Genomic DNA, 25775 nt, shown 5'->3' with positions numbered 1-25775 from the left:
AATTACACATAAACCTGTTCAAATGTTTAGTTATAGGCAACCTTACGAAGATGCGATTTTTATGGAGTTTATTCTCTTGAACATAGTGATCTTATTCAGGCATGTTTGCGCGTGCTTTGTTTTAAAGCAGTTGAAGCATAAAACACAAAATAATACATAAACACAGTGAAATATACCTCTTAAATAAATAAATACATACATGTATTTAAAAAATATATAAAAAAAAAATATATATATATGGTAGGTTACTCCCGCTCGCCTTCGGATGTATATATATATATATATATATATATATATATATATATATATATATATATATCCGCTCTAAACAATTTCTCTTTTGTTTGTTTCTCTAAATCAGACCAGACCCCTGTACTGCAGGATAAACCTGAATGTCCCAGTGCTGGACAGGTTTTTTAATGACATGGACACACGACCTGATTTTCGGCTGAGCAGGGAGGCCCTGAGAGTGCTGCTGGACCTGTTGAGAAGTGACCGGCAACACGGATGGGGTTCCACAATAGAGACCCTGGTATTTCTTTTCTGGCTGGCGTGTGGTACATCCTACAGGGTTGTCTCCAGAGCATTTGATATACCTCGTTCCACTGTCCACCGCATTGTCCACCGAGTCGCTGAAGAGGTGGTGGCCATCCGCCACCAGGTCATTCGGTTCCCCAACACCCCAGAAGACCTGGAGGCAGTTTGCCGTGGGTTTGCAGGGCTGGCCAGACACAGGGCTTTCTTGAAAGCTGCAGGAGCAATCGACGGCTGCCATGTCCGCATCAAGCCTCCAAGCGGCCCTGATGGTCAATGCTACAGGAACAGGAAACTGTTCCCGTCCATCATCCTCCAGGCTGTTTGTGACCATCAGGGCCGCTTCATTGACACCTACGTGGGCTGGCCCGGGTCAGTGCATGACGCACGGGTGCTCCGGTACAGCCCACTGTACAGGAGGTCAGTGTACCCTCCTCCAGGGCACTTCATCCTCGCAGACGGAGGGTACCCGTGTCTCCAACACCCACTCCCCCTCATCACTCCCTACAAGAGGCCAGTACGGGGTGTGGGAGCCCAGCGCTTTAATCTTCATCATTCCAGGGCACGCTCCATTATAGAGCGTGCTTTTGGGATGATGAAGACCAGGTTCAGGGCCATCTTCCTGCAAGCGCTGGAGGTGCACCACACCTTTGTACCTCATGTAAGTTAAATGAAAAATACATTTGCAAAAAACATAATTAACTTCTTTCTTCCAGACCATATAAATTTTTGTTTTGTTTTTTCATTTCAGGTCATCACAGCCTGTGCCATCCTCCACAACATCTGCCTTGGGGTTGGTGACATCATGGCCCCGGAGGATGAGCACGAGGAGGATGATGCGGAGGATGAGGGGGAGCATGTTTTGGAGACGGTCAGTGGGGCTCCCTGGCGTGACCAGCTGTCTGCAGAGGTGTCTGCCCTGGAGGAGGTTCCCATTGACCATGATTATTTGTAACAGGCAAGTCAGAGAACTTTAAAGCTATAATGGCCAAAACCAAAAATGAATGTCCATAGAATGGGTTTACATGTTGAAATTTTTGATGCTTTGATTTGAGGATGTGAGTTAATTTATTTTATTCTTCCCTCTTTTTGAAATGATCTCAGTGAGATGGCAGCCGTCGATTGAGTCAGCCCTGCAAACCTGCTGTTAGACAATGCAGTGGACAGTGGGAATTATGCAGTCAAACACTCTGGAGACAATCCTAGATGATGTCCCACCCACCGGCAGAGAGGCCTTACCAGGGTCTCTATTGTGGAGCCCACCCGGGTCCAGCAGCTCCACCAGGGTCTCCCTGCTCAGCTGAAACCTCATTTTATGTACTGTTCATTTAAATTGTTGTCAGATGATATACAAGTTATGTTGTAAATGGTTATTTATTATTTATAAAATGTTATTTATCTATATAATTATTTATTTTTTCCAAATGTTATTCCAAAATATTGTTTGTTTTCAAATTGCACCTGTCATTAAAAAAAATAAGCACTGTCAATAACTATTCCTTTTTATTTCATATCCCAACAAGTTATTTAAAAAAATAATGCACAAAAATGAAAAAAAAAAATGTTTATTATTCATTTTAAATAAACTGTACACAAGTTTGAAAAAATAAATAACACTTAGATTACAAAAATAAACGGTTCACAACTTAAATTTCCTCTTTTAAATATATATATTGCCTCATTTAATGTAAATAAAAAATAAACTGTAAAGGAGGAAAGTTTTCTCTTTTATATACATAAAAAAAAGAAAAAAAAAACTATTTCTCTACAATACGCTCAAGAAGAGCAAACAGCCTGTCCATCCTCTCCCTGCTCTCTCGAGCTCTCCTCTCCTCTGCATCCCTCTGTAGTGCCATGTCCTCTCTAATGAGGTTCAGCATATCCTCCTCAAAGTCCCGCTTTCTCCGTGGTGGTGCTGCGGGTGCTCCTGCTGGTGGTGGTGCTGCGGGTGCTCCTGCTGGTGGTGCTGCGGGTGCTGGCTCCTCACTGTGGCCACCCACTGCTGAACTTGACCCTGGTGTGTCCTCACGGATTGAGGCGATGAGGACAGGGGGATTGACAGAATGCCTCTGTCCCAACACCTCATCCATGAGGACAAACCAGGGCCAAGTTTCAGCAGTGGGTTTCCCATCCACTCCCTCTCCTGTCCCAGGACACTTGCAATCCTAAGGCAGAGCAAATTAACCATGGCTTGTTAACAACAACAGCACAATTCATTTCAGCAAAGATGTGTGTATTAACTTTCTTACTTTATATTTTGTTTTTAAGTTATCCCACTTTTTCTTTGCCTGCATGGGTGTTACCTTCCCCTGCAGCCTCATTTTCTCCAGAATTGCTCTAAAAAAGCAGAAAAGGGTACTTATGAAACATTATAACACAGGGGTGCAAATGAAATATTAACATTAGTGCATTGTTAACATTGAAAAATGACACATCAGGACATGCATTGAAAATAGTTTAGAAATCGTATTTCTGGATACTCAAATGTGGTTAAAACCTTTTTAGACATAACTTGCATGACAACACTACAAAAACACATAAAAGTGAAACCCATTGTGCATCATCTACTGCTTTTCTTAATGTTATGGGTTTTCTAGGGTGAGTGATATTTATTATAATACACAAGTGAGACAGACTACTGCAAATTTTACAACTGTTGTCTTACCTCCAAGCCACGCTGGCGGAGTTTTTTGCCCCAGTAAATAGATGGTCATTTTCAGACCGCAATTTAATAAATTGAGCAGTCTGCTCCCTGCTCCCTGAAAGTTATTAAAGTAATTAGCACAACTTTTGCGTCTAACGCATCTTAAGGAGTTAAGATGAAGTTTATAAGAAAGAAAAACGTGTGGCTTTTGACTGTGGTTTCGCTAGTTATTTAAGTAAATGAAAACATAATACTTACATTTAAAAGTGAATTTTCCCTCCACCACCGAACTCGAGGACGCCATTTTTTCAAATGAAAATCCTGTCGTCACCGGCGCGCAATGACTTATGGGGTAGGATAGGGTAGGATAGGCCACTAAGGATCCGTTTTTGTATCCTTCCTCTCACTGGGAAACGAAGGGTGCATTTGACGTCGCTTTTAGCCTTCGTCGCGCCGCGATGACGCAAACGGCCTTCGAATATGGCCTTCGGAGGATGCCGAACTGAATTGGGACAGCCTTCATCGCGCCCGCGGTGACGCAATCGGCCTTCAAATGCGCCCTTCAAAGGATGCAGTCTTTGAATTGGGACGTCCTTCGTCGCGCCGCTGTGACGTTTCGTCGCGCCGCGGTGACGCAATCGGCCTTCAAATACGGCCATCCGGCCTTCAAATCCGGCCTTCGAAGGACGCAGCCTTCACTTTGGGACACAGCTACCGACTCTTTTTTGGACTATCAACGTTCTACAGCACATTTTAGCACATGGTGTAAGGATAACTTTCTGCACCTTAATATTCTTAAGACAAAGGAACTGGTCTTTAGCACATCAAAAACACAGATCCATGCTTCTAGCATTATCATTAATGGAGAGATAGTAGAGAGAGTGGAGCATTTTAAATATCTTGGCATTATTTTGGATCAAAATCTCGATTTCAATCAGCACACTCTAGGGGTTTACAAACGCTGTCAACAAAGACTGACAGCTATTCGTAAACTTAGGCACTTGTCTGTTCAGCCACGTCTTCTTCTGCTTCTGTATCGCAGTATTATCGAGCCAGTTCTTACTTATGGTGCCATTTGTTTTTTCCATATGCTTACAGTTATCAATAAGAACAAATTCTTAAAGATAACTCATTTAGCAAGTAAAATTATTGGCATCACTACCCCTTCTCTATCGGATATTGTCTCAACACTCATATTGCGAAAGGCACAAAAAATCTTAAATGATTCAGAACACCCACTTTATAAATATTTTATCCTTTTGCCTTCTGGCCGTAGGTATAGGTTACTGATGTGTAGAAAGGCCAAGTTTAGTAAGAGTTTTGTTCCTGTATCTACACGAGCTCTAAATACGGTACATAGGTAATGGGCCATTGATGTGTCAGGTATGCTCACTCTCTTTTCTTTTTTTTTATTTTTTTTTTTTATTGTTAATATGTTATGTGTGTTTGTATTTGTATTATGTACGCACCTATGGTGGAAACCAATTTCCTCTTGAGGACAAATAAAGGAATAATAATAATAATAAGTACACTGCCCACTGGTGGACACTACTGGTACCTGCGAGGAGTGATGTGCCCATGTTTACGCCGCAATTCTGGATCCACCTGGTTTGAAACACAGAGACAGACAAACAGACAGGTTCCTCCAGGTGTGTCCTGTCAGGTGAAGCTTCCAGAAACAAGCCCACCTCTCTACACTTTAGGACATCATTGTCCTGGAGAACTTTACAGTTCAGTCCAATGGAAACCACTGAGACACTGAGACAGAGGAGAGGTCTCACTGGAGACATTACTGTCATAGATGATGTCATAGATGATGTCACTGACGGGCTTACCTGAACAGGTAGTGAGAACACAGTGAGACCAGTATGTGTGTTTACAGTGAGACCAGATCCTCCACACAGGTCTGTCTGAGGACTCCTCTCTCTCTCCTACAGAAACAGCAGAGCCACAGTCCAGCTCTCTACAGGCAACAGCTGCTGTCTTCAGGGTCCAGACAGAGCCAGAGTAACTCACTGGTCTCCAGTCTCCCTGATGTTTCACCTCCAGTGTTCCTGCACAGCGACTGGCTCCTCCCACCAACCTGACATCATCAGACTCTGAACAGAAACAAGAGAGTCATCAGTACAGAAGTGAATTCAAGAGACTAAACTAAAACTTGATTGCTGATTCTGCTTCTGTGATTCTTTCTTTCTCTTTTCTTTCACTCTTTACCTGTTGAAGTGTGAGTTGTCCTTCAGCTTGGAGTCCTGTGACTGGACAGAAAAAGCACTCAGGTGCAGATGACCAGCAAAATGCACTATCCTACCTGATAAAGGTTCCCCGAGGAATATTCATTAATCCGTCGTCAAGAGTCACTTGGAAAAAGTAAAAAACAACACAGCATATCAACTACTTTGTTTTTAATTAATTAATCAATTGCAGTTTGCAAACAATATGCTAGAACTTTAATTGCCATAGCCACACCCATGACAGAAAACATATTTACAAAATAGTATCTATTCTCATACTCTCACCACCTTTTGATTGCCCTACTTCTGTCCAGTTTCCCCCTGGCTTCTTCTCTGCTCCTCTTACTCTCCAGTCTCCTGGCATCTTCTCTCCTCTCTTCAGTCTCCACAGGTGTGATTTACTGCAACATATGAGTTTATAGTACACATGAATAGGTTAGTATTATTGCTAAATACAGCAATATAATAGCAAGAGGTTCACTTCACTCACTTCACTCACCAGTATTGACAGCTCTTTTGTCCAGTCTCCTCCTGTCTTCTTCTCTGCTCCTCTTAACTCTCCAGTCTCTTCCTGCCATCTTCTCTGCTCCTCTTTTGTCCAGTCTCCTACTGTCTTCTCTCCATTCTCCACAGGTGTGATTTCCTGCAACAATTGTGTTTTATAGCACATTAAATACAGTACAATTTAAACCTGTTAAAATATAATGTAAGGAGTGTACTCACCACTTAAAAGAGAACAATTCGCCTGTTGTTATGATTGGCTGCAAAGCGATCAATAACAACATCTACAGCCATCTCTTTTGTTCTTCTTGAGCTGATTGCCAGCACAGCAAGATTGCTGGTTCGGACATCGCCACTTTTGTTTCTGAGGTAGGATTTTAAACGCCGTAAGCGGGAAAAGCTCCTCTCACAAGCAGCTGTTTATACAGGCAGTGTCATGGAGATGCACACAAGTTTGTATAAATCAATGAAAGCCTCCTTGTATGGCCTCAATAGAATCAGCAAGTCATGGGTGCTGTTGAGAGAGACCCCATTTTGTTTTTTTCTGTCAATGAGGCGTTTCAGTTGATGTAGTTCTGCTGAAAGGTTGTCTTCTAATATGCCATAGTGCCTAGCCATGGGTTGAAGGGCATCTTGGTGCAGGAAGGTCTTGTGTTTGGGATTAGTTGCTGCAACTCCTTTCATAACGTGGCAACTGTCAGCAGAGAAGCGCCTATTCAATTCACTGATTAAACGGTCAAGTACTGGGAAAAAACAGTGGATTTTGTAGTCTTCTGGTGTTTGCAGTATCTTTTTCCTTGTGTGGCTATTGCTGGCATGAAACTTCTGCAGGTGGGAGGGCTGTATTATTTTTCTTTTTGCCTGTTGGCGCTGCATGTCAATGCCCACTCTCTCACACGTCACTTGCGCCCTGCCACAGATGGGTCCAAGTTTCACCATTGCGTTCTTCTTTGAGTGTGTCAACCAGTGCAAAGACCAGATCAATGGCGGATGCCAAATCTAAATCTGTGGCCTGTAGTTGGTCAGAAAGTTTTTGTGAGCCCAAATATGTTCTCCAGCATGTAGATTTGCATAACAAACTGTGCATCAATCAAGCCATTTAGTGATCTAGCCTCAATAGCTCTGTGGCTATTTGTTTGATTGCTGACTTCCTCAAGTGTGGCTAAGATGCTAGGGAGGGTTTGCTTTATTGCCCAAAGACTATAGTACTGACATGCCCATCTGGTATCTGACAGACGTCTTAATTCCACAGCTCTTTTAGTGGGCTCAAGTTCTGTTTGTTTCTCCATGAACGTAGCTGAACTGTGGCAAAGCAGACAGCAACTGGTTTTGCATTATGGACAAAGTCAACTAAAACCAAGTTTAATCTGTGTGCATGGCAGTGGATGTACACTGCATGTGGGACTTCTCTGCGAAATTTTTCCTGAACTGACATTTTTTTTCTTTTTTATCAGAATTTTTTTTCCTGAACTGACATTACAGATGCCCCGTCGTAACATTGTCCAACGCATGCATTTTTGTCTATACTGAATTTAGCCAATGCCCCTTTCACTGTCACAAGTAAAGACTCTGCATCCAAACCATCAGCTGGAACAAAATCAAGAAACTCTTCATGAATGTCATCATTGTGTATGTAGCGCAGAACAATAGATATCTGCTCTTTTTTGCTCACATCTTTTGTTTCATCCACCATTAAAGTAAAGTGCTCTCCTAGTTTAACTTCGTTACTAACCTGTTCTCTCAAAATGCAGGCCATTATATCAATTAACTCGTTCTGAATGTCATGATGGACATATTTTGCATTACCTGGCCCACTAGATAATTTTTTTGATACAGTGCTATCAAACTTCCCCAGCAGATGTAACATTTCAAGGAAATTACCTCTGTTGGTGGACTGTTCATTCTCTCGGTGGCCTCTCTGACCAATGGTTTGACAAGCTGTAAAGCACAGTGACTCAACAACTGCTCGCATGTAGATCCTGTTTTCTTTAACAATTTTCTTATGTCCATCGTCATGGAGCTGCGTCAAAATCCTCGATCCGTTTTTCTCTCTCTCCTTAAATTCACACCACCCTTCCATTGCCACTTTGTGAGAAGCGCTGGTGTTATGTTGCGCCAGTTTCTCTCCTCCTTTTCTCCAGTTTTTAAACCCTTCCTGGGTGAAGCACTTTTCTGAGTGACCACCAGATCCATGCACACTGTGAAAAAAATTACGACAGGCAAAACAAAAAGCCGCGTCTTTTGACACAGAATATTCAAGCCACTGGTACTGTTTGAACCACGAGTAACTAAAAACCCCTGGATGCTAGCTGCCCTTGCAATCCAAAAGAACGACGCGGGTATGATTTTAGTTAAGGCTGTCTTGGTTTCTCGGCTGGGCCATGGCTTAAATCCCCCGTTAAATCCACTCCGCCGTCAGGATTCCCACCATCCGTGCCCGCTGTAGCGCTCGATGAGGCGCCATTTCTTTCCATCTGCTCACCTGTCTCCTCTGCCTCGGGGGCTGCGAGTTGCTCCGGTTGCACCTCCTCATCCTCCAACTCCTCTGTGTCCTCTGTTTCTAGGATCAAGCAGGGCTCGCCCTCCACTGCAACGGGTATATTTTCACTCCTATTGCTATAATTTCCGTCTGCTCTCAATTTTCTTTGAGGTATGGCAAAGCGATCCATTTTTAGCTTCAAGCTATAGCTGTAGCGTAGCAGCTTTTGCGGGCTCGCGGCAGCGGCTTGAACGCAATGACGCAAGGCGCAGCGACGTTCATGGGGAGTCGCAGTGATTCTTATGTTTATATTTTTTTTATATATGTTGAATAAATTAATTATTATTGTTCTGCGTAGTTTGAAGAGAAACATTTTTAAATCTTTATCCCAGATATATATATTTTTTAATCAGGAAGGGGGTGGGGGGTCAAATGGGGGGTCAAGGCGTTTTTTTTGGGAGGGTCTTGAGACCCCCCAAGACCCCCCCTGGCGCCGCCGGTGTTAACAACCTTCCGCTTGCCTCACCTGTCGTACAGAACCACATATTTACTCCTATGACAGATGCAGCGTTTGATATACGGTTAAAAAATGGCATTTGGTCATTGCATGACTTGTATTTGAATGACACATTTGCCTCCTTCGAACAGTTAGTCCAAAAATGTGCTATTCCTAATAAACACTTTTTTAGGTATAGAAGCTTTGTGTCATCAAATTCAAGCTGCTTCCCTCGTTGTCCCGCTCCATCTCTCATTGATTCTATTCTCGAGTACAGGTGTGGAGTAAAACAATCCATAAGTAAAGTCTATGGACTACTCAATCTACACAATCTGACTGCCTTAGAATCTTTAAAACAAAAATGGGAAAAATAAATTGAGGATCAAATATCAGACGATGTTTGGCAGGAAGCAATTCGGAGAATACACTCATCCTCTATAAGTCTCAGGCACACGATTGTCCAGTTTAAAATTGTACATCGTCTCCATTGGTCTAAGGACAGATTGGCTAAATTTAAAAGTGATGTAGACCCTACTTGTGATCGATGTAAACAAGCTCCTGCTACTTTATATCACATGTTTTGATCATGTCCGAAATTGCTAGAATACTGGGGCCCAATTTTTGAGACCTTTTCTAAAATGTTTGGTAAATGTATTGCTCCAGCCATGTCGACAGCAATATTTGGAGTTGTTAGTCAAGATAATAATCTAAGCAGATCCCAGTCTGATGTTATTGCTTTCTGTTCACTTCTTGCCAGAAGGCTAATTTTGTACAAATGGAAAGACTCTTCACCTCCAACATATGGACATTGGATTAAAGACGTGATGTATAACATACAATTGGAAAAGCTACGATGTTCTATAAATGGGTCAAATAAGAGATTCTTTATCACTTGGCAACCTTTGCTGACCTTTGTGGAAAACACTTCTGCTAAAGAATTATTCTGCATGTACATGTTTGTATATTATTATTATTATTATTGTGCTTTTATTTATTATTTTGTATTTATTTATTTTAAATTATTATTTTTTATTTTCTCTGGTCTGACTGTTACATGGGGTTGGGTGGTGGGGGGGGGTGTATAATGTATATTTTTCATAATCATTTAGTTAAATTAAAAATAAACATTGAGAAAAAAAATACTCAACAGATGTTTACTTCATCCCAATTACAAGCAATATAAACAGCATATATGGTTAATATTACCTCTTTAGCTTTGTTAGATCACATTTAGGAATTGCAACCTTGTGCGGGAACAGCAGGGGTAGAAACAAAACTCACTTTTGGACTCACACTCTCTTACACTTACAATGTTTTTTAAACTGTTTGGTTTATGAGGACACAGATGTGCCTGGTGGCGCTATGGACACGTGACCAAGTCCAATCGAACAGCTGCGGCCCAATTGCTATTCCCACAAGACTTGAGCTCGATAGGGGCAAAAATAAGGGTGGTGCACTACCATATCTCGGCGCCTGGTGGTGCTAGAGAGACGAGACCAACTCCATTCGACTGCGCGTGGCCCAGTTAGTACACGTACCGAGTTACACAAAACAAAAAACAAACACACAAAAAACAAACACAAGTCCCATAGCTTCCCATCGTACTTTTGCCCATAGCTCCGCCCCAAAAGCTCAGAACGACATAAGTATTGTGTCAGGTTAAGGGCCTCACCAAGGCTGCGTCCGAAACCGCATACTCAATGAGTAGGTACTTAATTTCAATAAGTACTTACTTAACGAGCGCTAAAAGAGTAGGTACTTTATAGCCAGATCTCGTTGAGTATGAATGCGAACCGGACATCTGCCATGTTGACGTTATCATGTGACCTACGACGCGTTATCACCATGGTTATCACACGCGAAACAACTTAAAAGTTTTAAACGACACGTTTAATTCATCTATCCGTAAATATCTTGATATTGATTAAACTTGTTCATTTTGTGGTCTTTTTGAAGAAACTGCTGCCCATTTATTTATTTTTTAAATGTATTATAATTAACTATTTAAGAAAATATATATTAAGATATTCAACCTTGTAGGTTCTTTTTTCCTGTGTAAATACTCTCATATTATGTATGCAAACCCATGATATATATATATATATATATATATACATATAGGCTATATACCTTATAACATCAGTAACTCGACAGCCCTACCTAGAATGGTTTTCCTCAGCGTTTGTAATGTCTGCACAAAGGGCAGCTGTGCGAAAATTCACCTTTGGAGAAAACTGTTGATTTTATATTATTACCCCAGAATTAATTGCATTGCTATCCCACCCCAAAATATACAATAATAACAATGATAAATGCTGACCAATACTTAATTATATTACTTTTTAATGAAAATGATATAATTCAATAAAACAAAATGTAATGTATGTCATATGACATAGCTATGCATAATTGAATACACTCTAGATGTGTATATAGTGAACATATCTACATTTTCATTCAAACAATTAAATAAAGCATTAATTAAATTATTATATTTTATTTACCTGACAACAATGAGAAATATTAATAAATTAATAAAAGAATGAATGAAAGTCACCATCACACAATAAACAAATGCATACAAGTCAACACATGAAACAAAGCTTTATTCAAACTACAATCATGTATGTAAGTAGGCTACAGGCGCTGAACCCAACATCCTTCTGCCGTCTCAACACAGCGGTTCCCATTCTGCGGCTTTATTCTGATGAATCAGCTGACCGCCAGAGGTGAGCCGTGCTTTCATGCCGGAGGTTGTTGCGTGATGTGTTGTGCTTCACAATCTGAGGCAATAAGGGCAGATGGAGTGATGGAGGGTCTCATAAGGACAGGTGGAGGGTCTCATAAGGGCAGGTGGAGTGATGGAGGGTCTCAAGAATAGGTGCAGTGATGGAGGGTCTCGTAAGGGCTGGTGGAGTGATGGAGGGTCTTGTAAGGACAGGTGCAGTGATGGAGGGTCTCGTAAGGGCTGGTGCAGTGATGGAGGGTCTCAAGAACAGGTGGAGTGATGGAGGGTCTCGTAAGGGCAGGTGGAGTGATGGAGGGTCTCAAGAACAGGTGGAGTGATGGAGGGTCTCGTAAGGGCAGGTGAAGTGATGGAGGGTCTCAAGAACAGGTGGAGTGATGGAGGGTCTCGTAAGGGCTGGTGAAGTGATGGAGGGTCTCAAGAACAGGTGGAGTGATGGAGGGTCTCGTAAGGGCAGGTGGAGTGATGGAGGGTCTCAAGAACAGGTGGAGTGATGGAGGGTCTCGTAAGGGCAGGTGGAGTGATGGAGGGTCTCGTAAGGGCAGGTGGAGTGATGGAGGGTCTCGTAAGGGCTAGTGGAGTGATGGAGGGTCTCGTAAGGGGTGCAGTGATGGAGGGTCTCGTAAGGGCTGGTGCATTGATGGAGGGTCTCAAGAACAGGTGGAGTGATGGAGGGTCTCGTAAGGGCTGGTGCAGTGATGGAGGGTCTCAAGAACAGGTGGAGTGATGGAGGGTCTCGTAAGAGCAGGTGGAGTGATGGAGGGTCTCGTAAGGGCAGGTGGAGTGATGGAGGGTCTCGTAAGGGCTGGTGGAGTGATGGAGGGTCTCGTAAGGGCTGGTGGAGTGATGGAGGGTCTCGTAAGGGGTGCAGTGATGGAGGGTCTCGTAAGGGCTGGTGCAGTGATGGAGGGTCTCAAGAACAGGTGGAGTGATGGAGGGTCTCGTAAGGGCAGGTGGAGTGATGGAGGGTCTCGTAAGGGCAGGTGGAGTGATGGAGGGTCTCGTAAGGGCTAGTGGAGTGATGGAGGGTCTCGTAAGGGGTGCAGTGATGGAGGGTCTCGTAAGGGCTGGTGCAGTGACGGAGGGTCTCGTCCATGGCACCATCTCCAGGATTCAGCTCTGGGCTCCTCATCCTCAGTGCTGACATTTCAGATCCTACAAAAATGCACAAACATAACACAAAAGCAGTCATTTTAACAGCACAATGTCATTTGATTTCAGTATTATTTAGAAGACAAAAACGCTTTTTTTCACAAATGCCGCCATCATCTTCCCTTGCAGGTCCTGCTCCACAAAAGATCTGCAGCAAATGCACAGAAATCAAGAATCAGAAAAGTGCTGTAATAGCTCTGTTTGATATTACAATAATTAAAATAAACTACAACTTAATATTGAAATAGTTGTTGTTATTCATTTCTGTAGTGTCACTCAAAGCCTTTGATGGCAGCATTCAGCTTCATGAGCCACTCTCCACCGGATAAACACACATCTGTTCATCTGTCTCTGTAACACCCAGACAAGATTCACATTACCATTTATGAACTCAACAACATTTACATGTTGAGGTTGTTTTAACTTTTTATTCAACATAAATGTTCCTCAATTTATCAACAGTAATGGACAAATAAAATAGATAACTTATGTTTATTACTTTATAGATTTGTTCTACATAATAGCACACATTCATCACTCAGATGTCTATTTCATGTTGTGATGTGCTCTTCTGCAATACTTACTGAAGATTTTCCTGTCAGATGTAAATAGATATTTAAAATAAGCATCTTTAAGATGTATATGGTTTATGTAAATCCACTTTAGAGACGTAACTTATGTGTCCTTACTGGAGCTCCCCTGTTAGCTAACGGTATACATAATAAAACGTGTTTTTACAGCAAAATCACAACTATACTACACTGTGTAACGTCTTTACACCTTCAACAATTCAACAGTTTACTCTACAGTTGTTCAACACTTGCAATTTTAACACAAGAAACCGTGTTTACTCACATTTGAAAGCACCCGCGTCGCTGATCTCTGCAATGTTTTATAATGACGTATCCTTTCGCGTGGCCTCCTGGGATAGAAGAGTAGCCATCGGTCGAGCACTCGAAAATCTAGCCGAAAGCAGTAAGCCATCCGGGAACTTCTCGCCTACTCTTTCATGAATACTGATGTTTCGAACGTACTGCTTCCTTCATGTACTGTTTTCGCCTACTATATAGTAGGAAAGTAGGCATATTCGGACGCACTTAAGTCCGAATCTCGCGATAATTAGTACGTCATCCAGGTAATTCTCGCCTACTCTTTTGGATTCGTACATACTTTTTCGCTCGCCTACTCTTTTTCCCATACTAAATAGTAGGTAGTATGAAGTATTTCGAACGCAGCCCAAGACTTTCCAATGATACCTAGTTTATGTCGCTGACAGCTTCCTGGGCGGAGGTATATGTTCACTTCCGGTTAGATTTAGAGTGTCAATATCTCATGACCCCTACATCACAGAGGCATCAGAGGGAAGGTCTGAGAAAACCCTTTCGAATGATACCTAGTTTATGTCGCTGACAGCTTCCTGGGCGGAGCTATGGGATAAAATATATTCATGTTTCAAAAATGTATCTCGGTCTAGGAAGGTCCCAGCGGTACAACCAAGGTGTCATTGGAAAGCACTCACAGAGACCTTTCCAATGACACCAATCACCTAGTTACCTAGTTTATGTCACTGACAGCTTCCTGGGCAGAGCTATATGTTCACAAAAAAACACACATGTCCCACCCAACTCAAACACAAGTCCCAGCCCCAAAAAAAACACAAGTCCCACCCAAGTCAAACACAAGTCCCACACAAAACAAAACCCCCTAAAACCTAACCCAAACCACCCAAAACCAGGACCAAACTTCTCTTTCATTCCCCTAATCTTTGTATAAGTGTTTTATCCCCATTTATCCAGGCTTGGGACCGGCACTGACATTACACTGCTTTTTATTGCATGATCGAACCATTTGTTAATCTACTTGCGTTAGAAAAAAAAGGGAAAATAAAATAAAATAGTTTCAAAAAACAAACAAAAAAAATCTTCACTTTGAGGTAGATTATTCTCCAAAACAGGAAATGTAAAATAATTTCAAAAACATAACAAAAAATCTTCACTTTGAAGTAGATTGTTTTGCAAAAACGGAACCATTTGGAACATGAAAAAAAAAATATGTGTGTGAATCACACATCTGAAATCAGACGCTGGCGTTTTCTTTTGAACGCACTGAACGTTCGGACAGCGACGGAATTTTCTTTGCAGCGCCTCAGGTACTCCTCATAGGCTCTGATGTGGCTCATATCACGGCTCACATTGATGTAGCCAGTCTCCAGGTCTGTCCACCTGGCATTCACGCTGGCAGGAACTGTGGATGGCTGGATCCTTTCGATCAACTCCTCTTCAGGTTCCTCATCAACCTCAAAGTCAGCCACTTCTCTTCTTTCCTGGGCTACAGGAGGACGTGGATGAGCCACAACTGGAGGCAGGACCAGCTTTGTAACTTCAACTTCAACTTTTATTTATTTATATAGCACATTTAATAGCAACGTTGTTGCCCAAAGTGCTTCACAGTTAACTAAAACAGTAAGACATTCATATATAAAAACAAATATGAAAATAAGACCACACACTCTTGAACATACCCTCAAAAAAAAAAAAAAAAAAATTTTAACTAAAAGCTAGGTTAAAAAGATACATTTTTAGTTGAGACTTAAAAATTTCTATTGTCTGAGCTAGCCGGATATGAGAGGGAAGACTGTTCCACAACTTGGGAGCCACAACTGAGAAAGCTCGGTCTCACCCTTTGACTTCTTTTTGGAATAAGGGATTGTCAGCAGAAGTTGGTTCGTTGATCGTAATGTCCTGCCTGATTTGTACGATCCTAAAAGGTCAACGATGTAGTTTGGAGACATGTTATGCATTGCTTTAAAAACCATTAGTGAAATCTTATACTCAATCCTGTAATGAACTGGTAGCCAATGAAGACAGCGTAGTACTGGAGTAATGTGGTCCCTTTTTTTAGTGCCAGTTAGAAGCCTGGCTGCAGAATTCTGCACCAGCTGTAGCCGACGCAGTTGACGTTGGCAGATCCCTGCATAAAGAGAGTTACAGTAGTCTAGTCTTGATGTGATAAAAGCGTGGACGACGACCTCCAGATCTTTAAAAGTAAGAAGGGGTTTTATTTTAGAAATCACTCTAAGCTGATAAAAGCTATTCTTTACAACAGAATTGATCTGTTTGTCAAAGCTAAGCGATGAGTCGACTATTTCGCCAAGATTTCTCACACTATCTTTCACCGTCATTTCTAATGGCGCAAGGATATTGGCTATCTTCTCTTTGTAATTTTGTGGACCAAATATTGTAATTTCAGATTTTTTTTCATTTAGCTGGAGAAAGTTTTTAGACAGCCAAGTTTTAAGCTCCTTCAAACAGTCCAACAAAGACTTTAGGGACTGTTCATTCCCGACTTTGATAGGTAGATAGATCTGTGTGTCATCAGCATACATATGATAAGAAATGTCATAGCGACGACAAATGGATCCCAGAGGACACATGTACAGAGCGAACAATGTAGGACTCAAAATAGAGCCTTGAGGGAGGCCATATTTTAAGGTGGCTGCAGAGGATGAAACATTTGCAAAATTAACAGAGAATGTTCTGTCCTGTAAATATGAATGGAACCATGTTAGTGCTCTTCCACGAATGCCGACGTCGCACTCCAACCGGTCTAAAAGAATTGAATGATCAACAGTGTCAAATGCGGCACTGAGATCCAATGTGATTAAAACAACTGCCAGACCAGAATCAGTTGCTATTAGGAGGTCATTTAGCACTTTTACCAGAGCAGTCTCTGTACTGTGCCTAGCTCTAAATCCAGATTGGAAGTTATCCAAGATATCATTCTCACTTAAAACTGATGTAATTTGAAGTAACACAACCTTCTCTAATATTTTAGATACAAATGGTAGTTTTGAAATGGTAGTGAATCATGAAATCTCCAGACTGCAGGAGACTGCACCAAGAGAAGTTGGGACAGGATCCGCAAATCCTTCATGTGCCTCTGGGTTACGGGAAGCTGCCGCTCCAACTCTCCAAGTTTTTGGAAGGAAACGAAGTCACCATTGTGGATCATTCCAACAGAGCCCAGGAAGGCCAGCACCGTCATTAGTCGGTCTTTTGGCAAACACTTTGGTAGCCTCTCAAGACACATCTCCATCCATGGCATCCCATGCTCCCGATACTTTACTTTACTTTACTAAGTTCCTTGAGTAGGAAAGATCCAACTCTTCAATCTTGGCGCACACGTCTCCAAGGTAAGCTGCTGCGTGCGATGCAGCAGATGGAACTTGAGTAGGACGGTAGAGTTCGATGAAGTCCTTGAAGTTCCAGCGTGCCTTCTTGTTCCGGTTCTCATCCCAATACTTAATTTTTGGGAAGAACTTCAGCTTCGACAACCCGAACTCTAAACAACGGACTGGATTTAAGCTAAAGGACGTCACCATTTCCACGGCCCTGCCAAACGTGTGTGGATAGCCGAACCCTTTACTTTCGCAGACCTCCCTTGACAACTCACCAACCGTCTGGCAGTCGGTCAAACGCCCGGTTGGACGGTCAGGCCCTTTCCAAGAGTCCATCAGAATCCAGTCATTCCTCTCATATAGGTTGGTCTGAGAGAAGGATCCTCACCAACTCTTCACCCACCACTTGTGGGCCGGCCAGAAGGCAATCTGACGGCGGAAAGAGGTGCAGAACTCTTAGCCTCTGGAGTTCCTCCTTAATCCATGTCTCCAGGGGAGGAGGACCTTCACCCACACTTGCTGATCCGATCGGATTGAGGCCTAGAAATCCCCTCATGCGTGACAAGCTGTTGGAATTAGTGGAACAGACACCAAGGGGTGAGGCATACTGCCTCGATGTTGCACGCATGGGCCGTCCAAAAAAAAAAAAACTCAACGGCCAGTTCCAGCTGGAAGGCCTTCTATGAACTTTCAAATCCACGAGCCCCTTCTGGTTGTGGAGAAGATCGAAGAGTGTGCTACTCAGGTAGGTAGCAATTGGCTTTACAATATGCCTTAAACCTAAGCCATCCTCGTTGTCCTTAAAAGGTATGAGCATCGGCACCGTCTCAAATAAATTGTCCAACATCATTTGGTCAAAAAAACTGATAGCATCCACAACCTCAGGAAAGCCAGGACGAACAAGGAAAACACCCTCCAGCCTCACGAAGGTCCTTGCATTGGTTTTGAGTGCCAGATCATCCATGTGGTCCACATACGTTTTGGCATCTGCCGATGCTTCTCGATATGAAGATCACATGTCGTGATCACCCTACTGACAGGGTGCTTAGCGGGGGTGGCCTGGTGACAGTGCGGAGTAACTGCATACAATTGCAAGAAATTTACCTTGCAGTTGTCATGACGCACAACCTGGTCAAGAATTTCACTAACATCAAGTGGCATCTGGTCAAGGTTAGATTGAAAATTGGCACTTTCAGCCATGGAGTAGACAGGGAAGAGAGTTCCACGTTGTCCAACCACCTCCTGGAGACCACACCTAGACCACAAGAGGTCAACACTTGCGTCCTGTGAATGTATGTTGCAGGCAACATGATATGACACGTTGATGATGCCATGTTGATGAACCAGCTTGCTCAGATCGACGCATCGATCATCCTTTTGACCAAATTTACTTATGGTCAGAATTATCGCCATATCTATGTCTTCATTGACAGCCAGTAGAGATTGATGGAAGAGCCGGAGGATGAATTTCTGGTCACCAAGCAAAATGTTCATCCTGCCCAAGTTTGTAAGATTATTCTTTTGTATAGTAGGTCACTGCAGATCTTGTGGCGGCAGACTTCTCAGTCTCAATGAGAAGTTGTTGAAGAGTGCATTAACCCCCTGGGGTCGGCGGTATCGCCGGCGATACCAGCTCGCTTTTTTTTTTATCAGTGTAAAAGAAACTCATAAATACTCTGTTGACTTTGATTTTCCATAGGAGTTTCATACATCAATCGATCCTGTTAAATGTGTATTTTTTTTTGTGTATACTCACAATAAAAACAAAGTGTTGTGCTTTTCGCCAAATAAAGAAAAATAAACACGAAGCGAGTTCTGCCTTCTCTCTGTCAGTTAAGTCCATTCTGAAATGCATTCTGAAAATGAACTATAACTCAGCGAATACTTCTCACACTTCTCTTCTTTTAAATGAAGTAATTTATATAAAAAACAAATATTCTCAGCTTATGTAGTCCCTTTAAAAGCAAGGAGAGGTACCGTTTTTTCGTTCTCCCTTCATTATCTCTAATGAGCTGAGGCAGCCCCGCCCCCGGCACTATTCACATGGTAAATAGTTTACTTTAGGTGATCTATGCATCGCACACGCCCCCCGATCAATGCCATACAAACACAGTTTCTTCATCAGATTCACTGATAGTTCATCGCATTTTGAGTATGGCACGCTTCTCCGGTAAAGACGCCCTTCAGATGATTCTGGACAGTGAGGAAGAATGCACCTTTTCCTCAGAGGAAGATTGTAACTCGGATGACAAACGGCAGCATTTTGAAGAGCGAATTGATCCCGCTGAGGATACAATTTCGGAGTAAGTTTTACTGTTATATAATTATTTTTCTGATAATATAGAACTCATATGAATTTTCAGACTATATTTTGCTTAGATTTGGCTAGCTTTTTACATCTTACAGGAAAGATTGCCTTACAATATCCCTAACATTCGTGTATATGCTCAAGTGTAAACTTTTTTAATGTGATAGGCTATTACTCTCTAAACATATTTGTATATTAAATATATTTCACTCAGTTTTGATTAGCTTATAACACTGATTATCATGCTAAAATACTGCCTTATGTTTAATGTAGCTTATTTGCGAATATCTGCTTAAGTGTAATGTGATTTAGTCTAAATATATTTCAGCCTCCGGTAAAATATGTGATAGCCTAGGCCTACTGTCTAAATACTAGACATTTTTTATATATATATATATATATATATATATATAAACATATGGTTTTGGCTAGACTATGACACTGCTTATCATGCTTCCATACTGCCTTATGCACAGATGTTTGTGAATACAGGTGTAAATGTTTGAAATGTATTGATGTGTCGTTCGCGAACGATCCGTTCATTGCGTGCGTCACTAAATACGTGCGGTCATGGCCCATAAACAGATACTCGCAGTGATATTTCTCTGTCCTATGGACCATCAACAGATATATACATACATTGTGCGTCCATAACAATTAATTGCCCATCAGTTTACTTTGGATAATGTATGCTAACAGTTTTTTTTGTTGTTGTTTTTTAGGAATGTGGCTGCAGCTAGCTCTCCTTCTCCAGCACCTCGCAAAGGGGCACGCAGGTGTCGTTCAGTTCTCAGTGTGATGGAGAATCTTCCCGAGTAAGTCCACAGACGGAATATTTACAGATGAAATATAATTGTTTACATCGTCATAATATAAAAGTACATATTCTTGTTTATTTTGCTCACATTTGATTTGCTTAGAGCCCGCATCAACGGGGCATAAGCATTTACTGTGAGATACCTGCCTTTACTTTTGTTTATCGCTCACAATTGCTTTGTTTATAGCAGACAGATTATTTTTTTATTTTGCTCACATTTGATTTGCTTAGAGCAAATTTAGAACATTATGTTCCTCCACATAGAGGAATTACAATAAAACAGATTGAAAAACAAAACCTTTGAATCTCCTCTACTTTGTTCAGGCTGCCTCACTTGATGGCCCATTAGCCACTGGGGGAGTGTCTGTCACACCCCTGGTCTGAATCTCATTAATATTGATAGGCCATTACCACTCCCACGCATAAACCTCTTCTGACAAAATAACTGACTTACAAAGTTTAAATCAATGTATTGTTTTTATTTGAACGATTAGGCAGGATGATTTTCACATCATTTTGAAGAAAAAACTCAAGGCGACGACATACATTAGTCAGAAGTCTTATTGGCACATATTTAGTATGTGTTTTGTGGCCTTATTTCAGAAACTTTAGTTTTTAGTTTTTTCAATAACCACGCATAAACATTATTCTCTCAAAAATACAAACATATACATGCATATTGATCACATATTATGGTAGCCCTGTTTGTGCTATATAGAGTGAATTTACACCTTTGCCATTAACATGTTTATAAATAACTGAAAAAAGCACAAATGTCAGAGCATGTCAGAACACCTCCAGGGCCCAGAAAACCCCTCAGACCCCAGAGGGTTAACCACTGGATTCTTATTGCAGTCTTTTTTTTTTTTTTTTTAATAAACAGTAGCATGGGGAAACTCCCGATAGTGAACACACGTCGGTAATGTTCATGAATGAATGTAGCCAGACCACTATTATTGTTATTGCAAACTTGTAATCTACGCGCTGCCTCAGCACACGCAAGATCCGAGATCGAGTAACAGAATCTTTATTGCAGACCCGTACCTCGCGCTGCCTCAGCAAACGCAAGATCCGAGATCGAGTAACAGAATCTTTATTGCAGACCCGTACCTCGCGCTGCCTCAGCAAACGCAAGATCCGAGATCGAGTAACAGAATCTTTATTGCAGACCCGTACCTCGCGCTGCCTCAGCAAACGCAAGATCCGAGCCAAATAATATTTATTGACTTTCTTGCCTCGAGAAGAATGCCATCGGGAGCAGAGCCAAACTCTCGATAGTGCAAATGTTACACGTCTGGAATTTATGAATGAACACTGTCAGCCCCTTTTACTAGAGCTGACCATGCATGCTCCACTCCCAAACAAACAACACATGAATAGCGTGTGTCCCCACTTGTAATGAAGCGAGGGCAGGGAGGAACACACGATCCAAAGCTGTCTGCTCCCCATACTCCTGTCTAGATATATATTATATGCTTGTGGTTGTGGACATGCATTGATGCTCAGCACTCTACCTCCTCAGAGATAGACTGCTGAAACACCGGGCTCTCTAACCAGGGCGGAAGAAGCCGCGGCGCAGGCTTCTGATCCCAGAGAGAGAGCACTGGATCCCCCGGATAAAGGCAGAGAAAAGGAGGAGCCCGTCTCTAGCCTCTCCGCGAGATCCATTTGCGAACCCACAATACCAACTTCCGTGCTGCCTCGGTAACACTGGGTTGGCACTGCGAGGAACGCGAGCCTGAACACCCTCCTCAAAGAGTGACAAGCGGGAACAGAGCGAGTACGATAGTAAATAATATTTATGCTTGTTGACAGACAACAATAAATAAGACAGACAGTATAACACAGAGCGCTTGCTGAGGCACAGAAGCTAGCGCGGTTCTAAACCGGATGTCCTTTATCCTTTCCTGGTCGTCACGTCACCCGCCCGTGACACCCACTCTCGCCATTGGACTAGTTGATACAAGTGCTTCAGACGCAATCACGCAGAAGCGTTCCCAAAGCGTCATCGATGCATCGCGAGTTCCCTCGAAAGGGAACAACAAGATTATAATCATAGGTGATTTTAATATAAATTGGGATGATAAACATGGTAGGAAAAATCTCAAACGATCCACAGATTATTTTAACTTAGAAAAACTTCTTGAAAAGCCAACTAGAATAACAAATAACTCCCAGACAAGAATAGACCTTCTGTTCAGAAATAAGCCAAACTGAATTATTAAGACTTTTAATTTTTTTACTGGTTTATCAGACCACAACATTATTTTATTTTCTAGGAAGCTTTCAAAAAAAAAGGTATCTAAAATGAAATAGTGCTCTTCATTCCTCCGATGTTAAATTTAAATTTTATACCTAAGAATCAAACACAGAATCTCAAAACAGCCTTGAAAATGGTTGATTGGGAGGAAATATTACGCTCAAATAATATAGAAAGTAGTTGTAACTCTTTTATCAACAAGCTTAAAGAGGTAATGTCCTCCTTCACCCGTAGGGGGAGTGGTGGGGCCAAGAAGAGAAATAACCTACCATGGTTAAATCAAACCTGTAAATATGTATTAAAAATTAGAGATGTGCTGCTTAAACAATATCTGAAATCTGGTTTGTCCACTTACAGGGAAAAATTCACACATGCACGTAATAAAGTTACACAAACTTTAAGAAAACCTAAAGCAGACTTTTTTGTTTCCATTATAGAAAGTACAAGAGGTAATGGGAAAAAAACATGGCAAATTTTAAATAAATTATTAGGTAAACACAATAAAAAGGAAATTAAAGCCATTGAGTTAGCCGTGGATAATGCCCTGATTAGAGATCCTACGATCGTGGCAAACACTTTTAATAATTATTTTATAGACAGTATATCCGAAATAAGGTCCTTCGTTCCTTCTAATATTTTACCTCGACTATTAAATGAAGATCAGCCCATCTTTCAGATACAAAACATAACAGAGGCAGAGGTAATAAAGATCATTGCTGCTCTCAAAAACTCCAAAGCTATGGATGTCCATGGTATTGACACTTTTTAAAAACCCATAACGATGCCTTGGTACAACCTATTACTCTTATGGTTAATCAATCAATCAGTCAAAGGGCAGTTCCGGCAACTTGGAAAGAGGCCATTATTACCCCCATCTTTAAATCAGGATCAAAAACACAGGTCGCCAACTACCGGCCAATCAGCATCCTGCCAATAGTTTCTAAAGTTGCTGAAAAGTGGATAGCAAAACAACTTGTTGAACATCTGGATAAAGGTTTTACCCCACTGCATCGTATGGAGTTCGGTTTCCGGCCCAATCATTCCACTGATTGAACAGATCAAGTATTTATTGGATAAGAGTCCTTGTGTAGGAGCTGTATTTTTAGACCTTAAAAAGGCTTTTGATACAGTCAACCATCAAGTACTGCTGACCAAACTCACACATTTTAACTTTTCTACAGATGCTATATCATGGTTTCAATCATATTTATCAAACAGAGCACAATGTGTTAATATAGATGGTGTTAAATCTCCTTCCCTTAGCAATCATGTTGGAGTTCCGCAGGGCTCAGTTCTCGGACCTCTATTGTTTTCAATGTACATTAATGATCTTCCAGCTGTTTGTCCGGACTGTAATGTGCAGATGTATGCGGATGACTGTGATCTTCATACATGGTAAAGATACAAAGATAATAGCTACAAACCTTACAAATTCACTAACTAAATTTAAAAACTGGTTAAATCAAATCTGTCTCACTCTTAATACCAAAAAGACCGTTGTGATGATGTTCACAAAAAAAAAAAAAAACCTGTGAAGCCTGAATGTAAGACATTCACTGAACAACCACCAACAAGAAGTAGATCTTCTGTGTTTTTGGTAGGGGAGGAATTGGAGTTGTAGCCCAGTTCAAGTACCTTGGGGTTATACTAGATTCAAACCTCACTTTCAAAAAGCACATTCAAAAGGTAACCAATGCTATAAAATGTAATCTACAAAATTACAAACAAATCAGGTCCTACATTACAACCGAGGCTGCTAAATCATATCTCCATTGTATGATTTTTTCCCACATTGAATTCTGCTTCACAGTTTGGTCTTTTGCTGGAGTTATTGCATTAAAACCCATTGTTCAGCTATATAAAAAAGCAGTTAAGGTATTTGACAGGAAACCACAGTCGTTTCACCTTTGTCCAATTCTTGAGAAGTATCAACTCCTACATTTTGAAAATCTTAACATTTTTAAAAGTAGCTGTCTTATTTACAAATCTATGACTGGAATCGCCCCACCACCCCTGGGGGATTTTATCAAACAGAGAAATAGCGAGACTAGGGCTAGATCATTTACCCGGGGGGATTGTGAAGTACCATTTAGAAAATACTCGTTTGCACAAAATGTCCTCTCTATTAAAGGCTGCACAAATCGGAACAGTATGCCAACGGAAATTAGAGATAGCCCCACTTTTGTTTCATTTAAGAAAGATCTTAAAAAATGTCTGAATAACAATCAAAAATGTAATCATTAAATATGAAGGTAAAGTGTGATAGGTAGTTTTATTTATATATTTATAATTAGCACTTTGGGATGTCTATGCACAGGCATTTATGCACTTTAAATAAATATTACAATAAGTACTCTATAAGGTATAGGAACTTTTAATGGTTTTTTTTATCTCTATATGTATATTTGTTGATATGTATATTGTTTGTTTGTTTTTTGGTTTGTATTTGTCTATGTTTGGGACTACGGATGGAAATTAGCATTGTGCTAAATCCGGCGTATTTACGTTCAACTTTGATTGTACGTTCATGAATATGCACTGTCCTATTTAAATAAATAAATTCAATTCAATGTTTACATGGTACAATTTCTGGTAAGCTACGGTGTTTTATTATTGCTTAACACAAATTTCACGATTTCAATTCAATTCTTGTGATTTGATGTAATATTGACTCATTTGGATAAATATTAGGTACACAAGATAGGCCTTAATTTTTCTCAAGAAAAAAAAAAAACTCACCTAATGCTGTAAACATACAGCCCTATCAGCTGGCAGTATTATTTAAGGTTAAAAATAACTCAAATGAAATATAATGCGTGTTTTATTATAATAACAACTTTATTTAATGATGCAAGTAAAAATATAATACATATGTAATATAGTACACATATTTAGCAAAATACTCTCTATAGCTCTTTTTTCTAGCCAACTAACATGCTATAGCCTATATTATGGTCATTAATTGGCTTTCCTGAGGTAAATGTGACATAATTGTTCTCCAGCTGTGTTATTGACCTCTTCATGCTGATGAAAAACACTAATTGGTCGATATTATGTACGAGGAATATACATTTCGGTAAGTTGTACTGTATCTTTCAACATTGTTCATTCGTGTTTATTTACTATTAGCTAGTAGAGATGATCTGTTCACGTGCCGCTAGAACTGAGACGCTAGGGATCGGTCATGTCACATTTACAAGCGCCAAAACTGTGTTTATTGTTTGAATTTCGTAATGGAATTGACAGAATTTGAGAGCTGAATTTTTTATATATATATCAAAAGTACCCAGCTCTTTCTAGTCTGTCGGTCTCTGTGCCCTCTTTGCTTTCGCTATTGTTCTCTGTGTGAGGAAATGGATGTGGGCGTGAGTGCGGGTGAAAGTGTCAATTGCCCGAGTCTCACAGTGAATGTGTGAGAGTTGGCAGGCAA

The 25775-nt window shown here is 41.1% G+C and overlaps 1 protein-coding gene and 1 long non-coding RNA gene across 2 annotated transcripts; one reads left to right on the top strand and one right to left on the bottom strand.

The window, feature by feature from the left end:
* Window positions 1–372: 372 nt before the first annotated feature.
* On the top strand, window positions 373–2465 carry LOC311275816 (putative nuclease HARBI1). The gene is made up of 3 exons (XM_084385066.1): window positions 373–1195; window positions 1286–1492; window positions 1639–2465. The coding sequence occupies exons 1-2, from the start codon at window positions 425–427 to the stop codon at window positions 1487–1489; spliced, it is 975 nt and encodes a 324-aa protein (XP_084241192.1). The 5' UTR covers window positions 373–424; the 3' UTR covers window positions 1490–1492; window positions 1639–2465.
* Window positions 2466–2471: 6 nt separating this feature from the next.
* LOC311275825 lies at window positions 2472–3272 on the bottom strand. Its single transcript, XR_014624993.1, has 3 exons — window positions 3200–3272; window positions 2784–2871; window positions 2472–2699 (listed from the first exon to the last, which is right to left on the bottom strand). It is a non-coding gene; the product is annotated as an uncharacterized lncRNA (long non-coding RNA).
* Between the last annotated feature and the right edge of the window lie 22503 nt (window positions 3273–25775).

This window comes from Rutilus rutilus (genome assembly GCF_951802725.1).
Source record: "Rutilus rutilus genome assembly, chromosome: 1".
Taxonomy (NCBI): Eukaryota; Metazoa; Chordata; class Actinopteri; order Cypriniformes; family Leuciscidae; genus Rutilus; species Rutilus rutilus.
The sequence above is the reverse complement of the archived record's forward strand: the minus strand, read 5'-3'. Positions and strand labels throughout refer to the sequence as shown.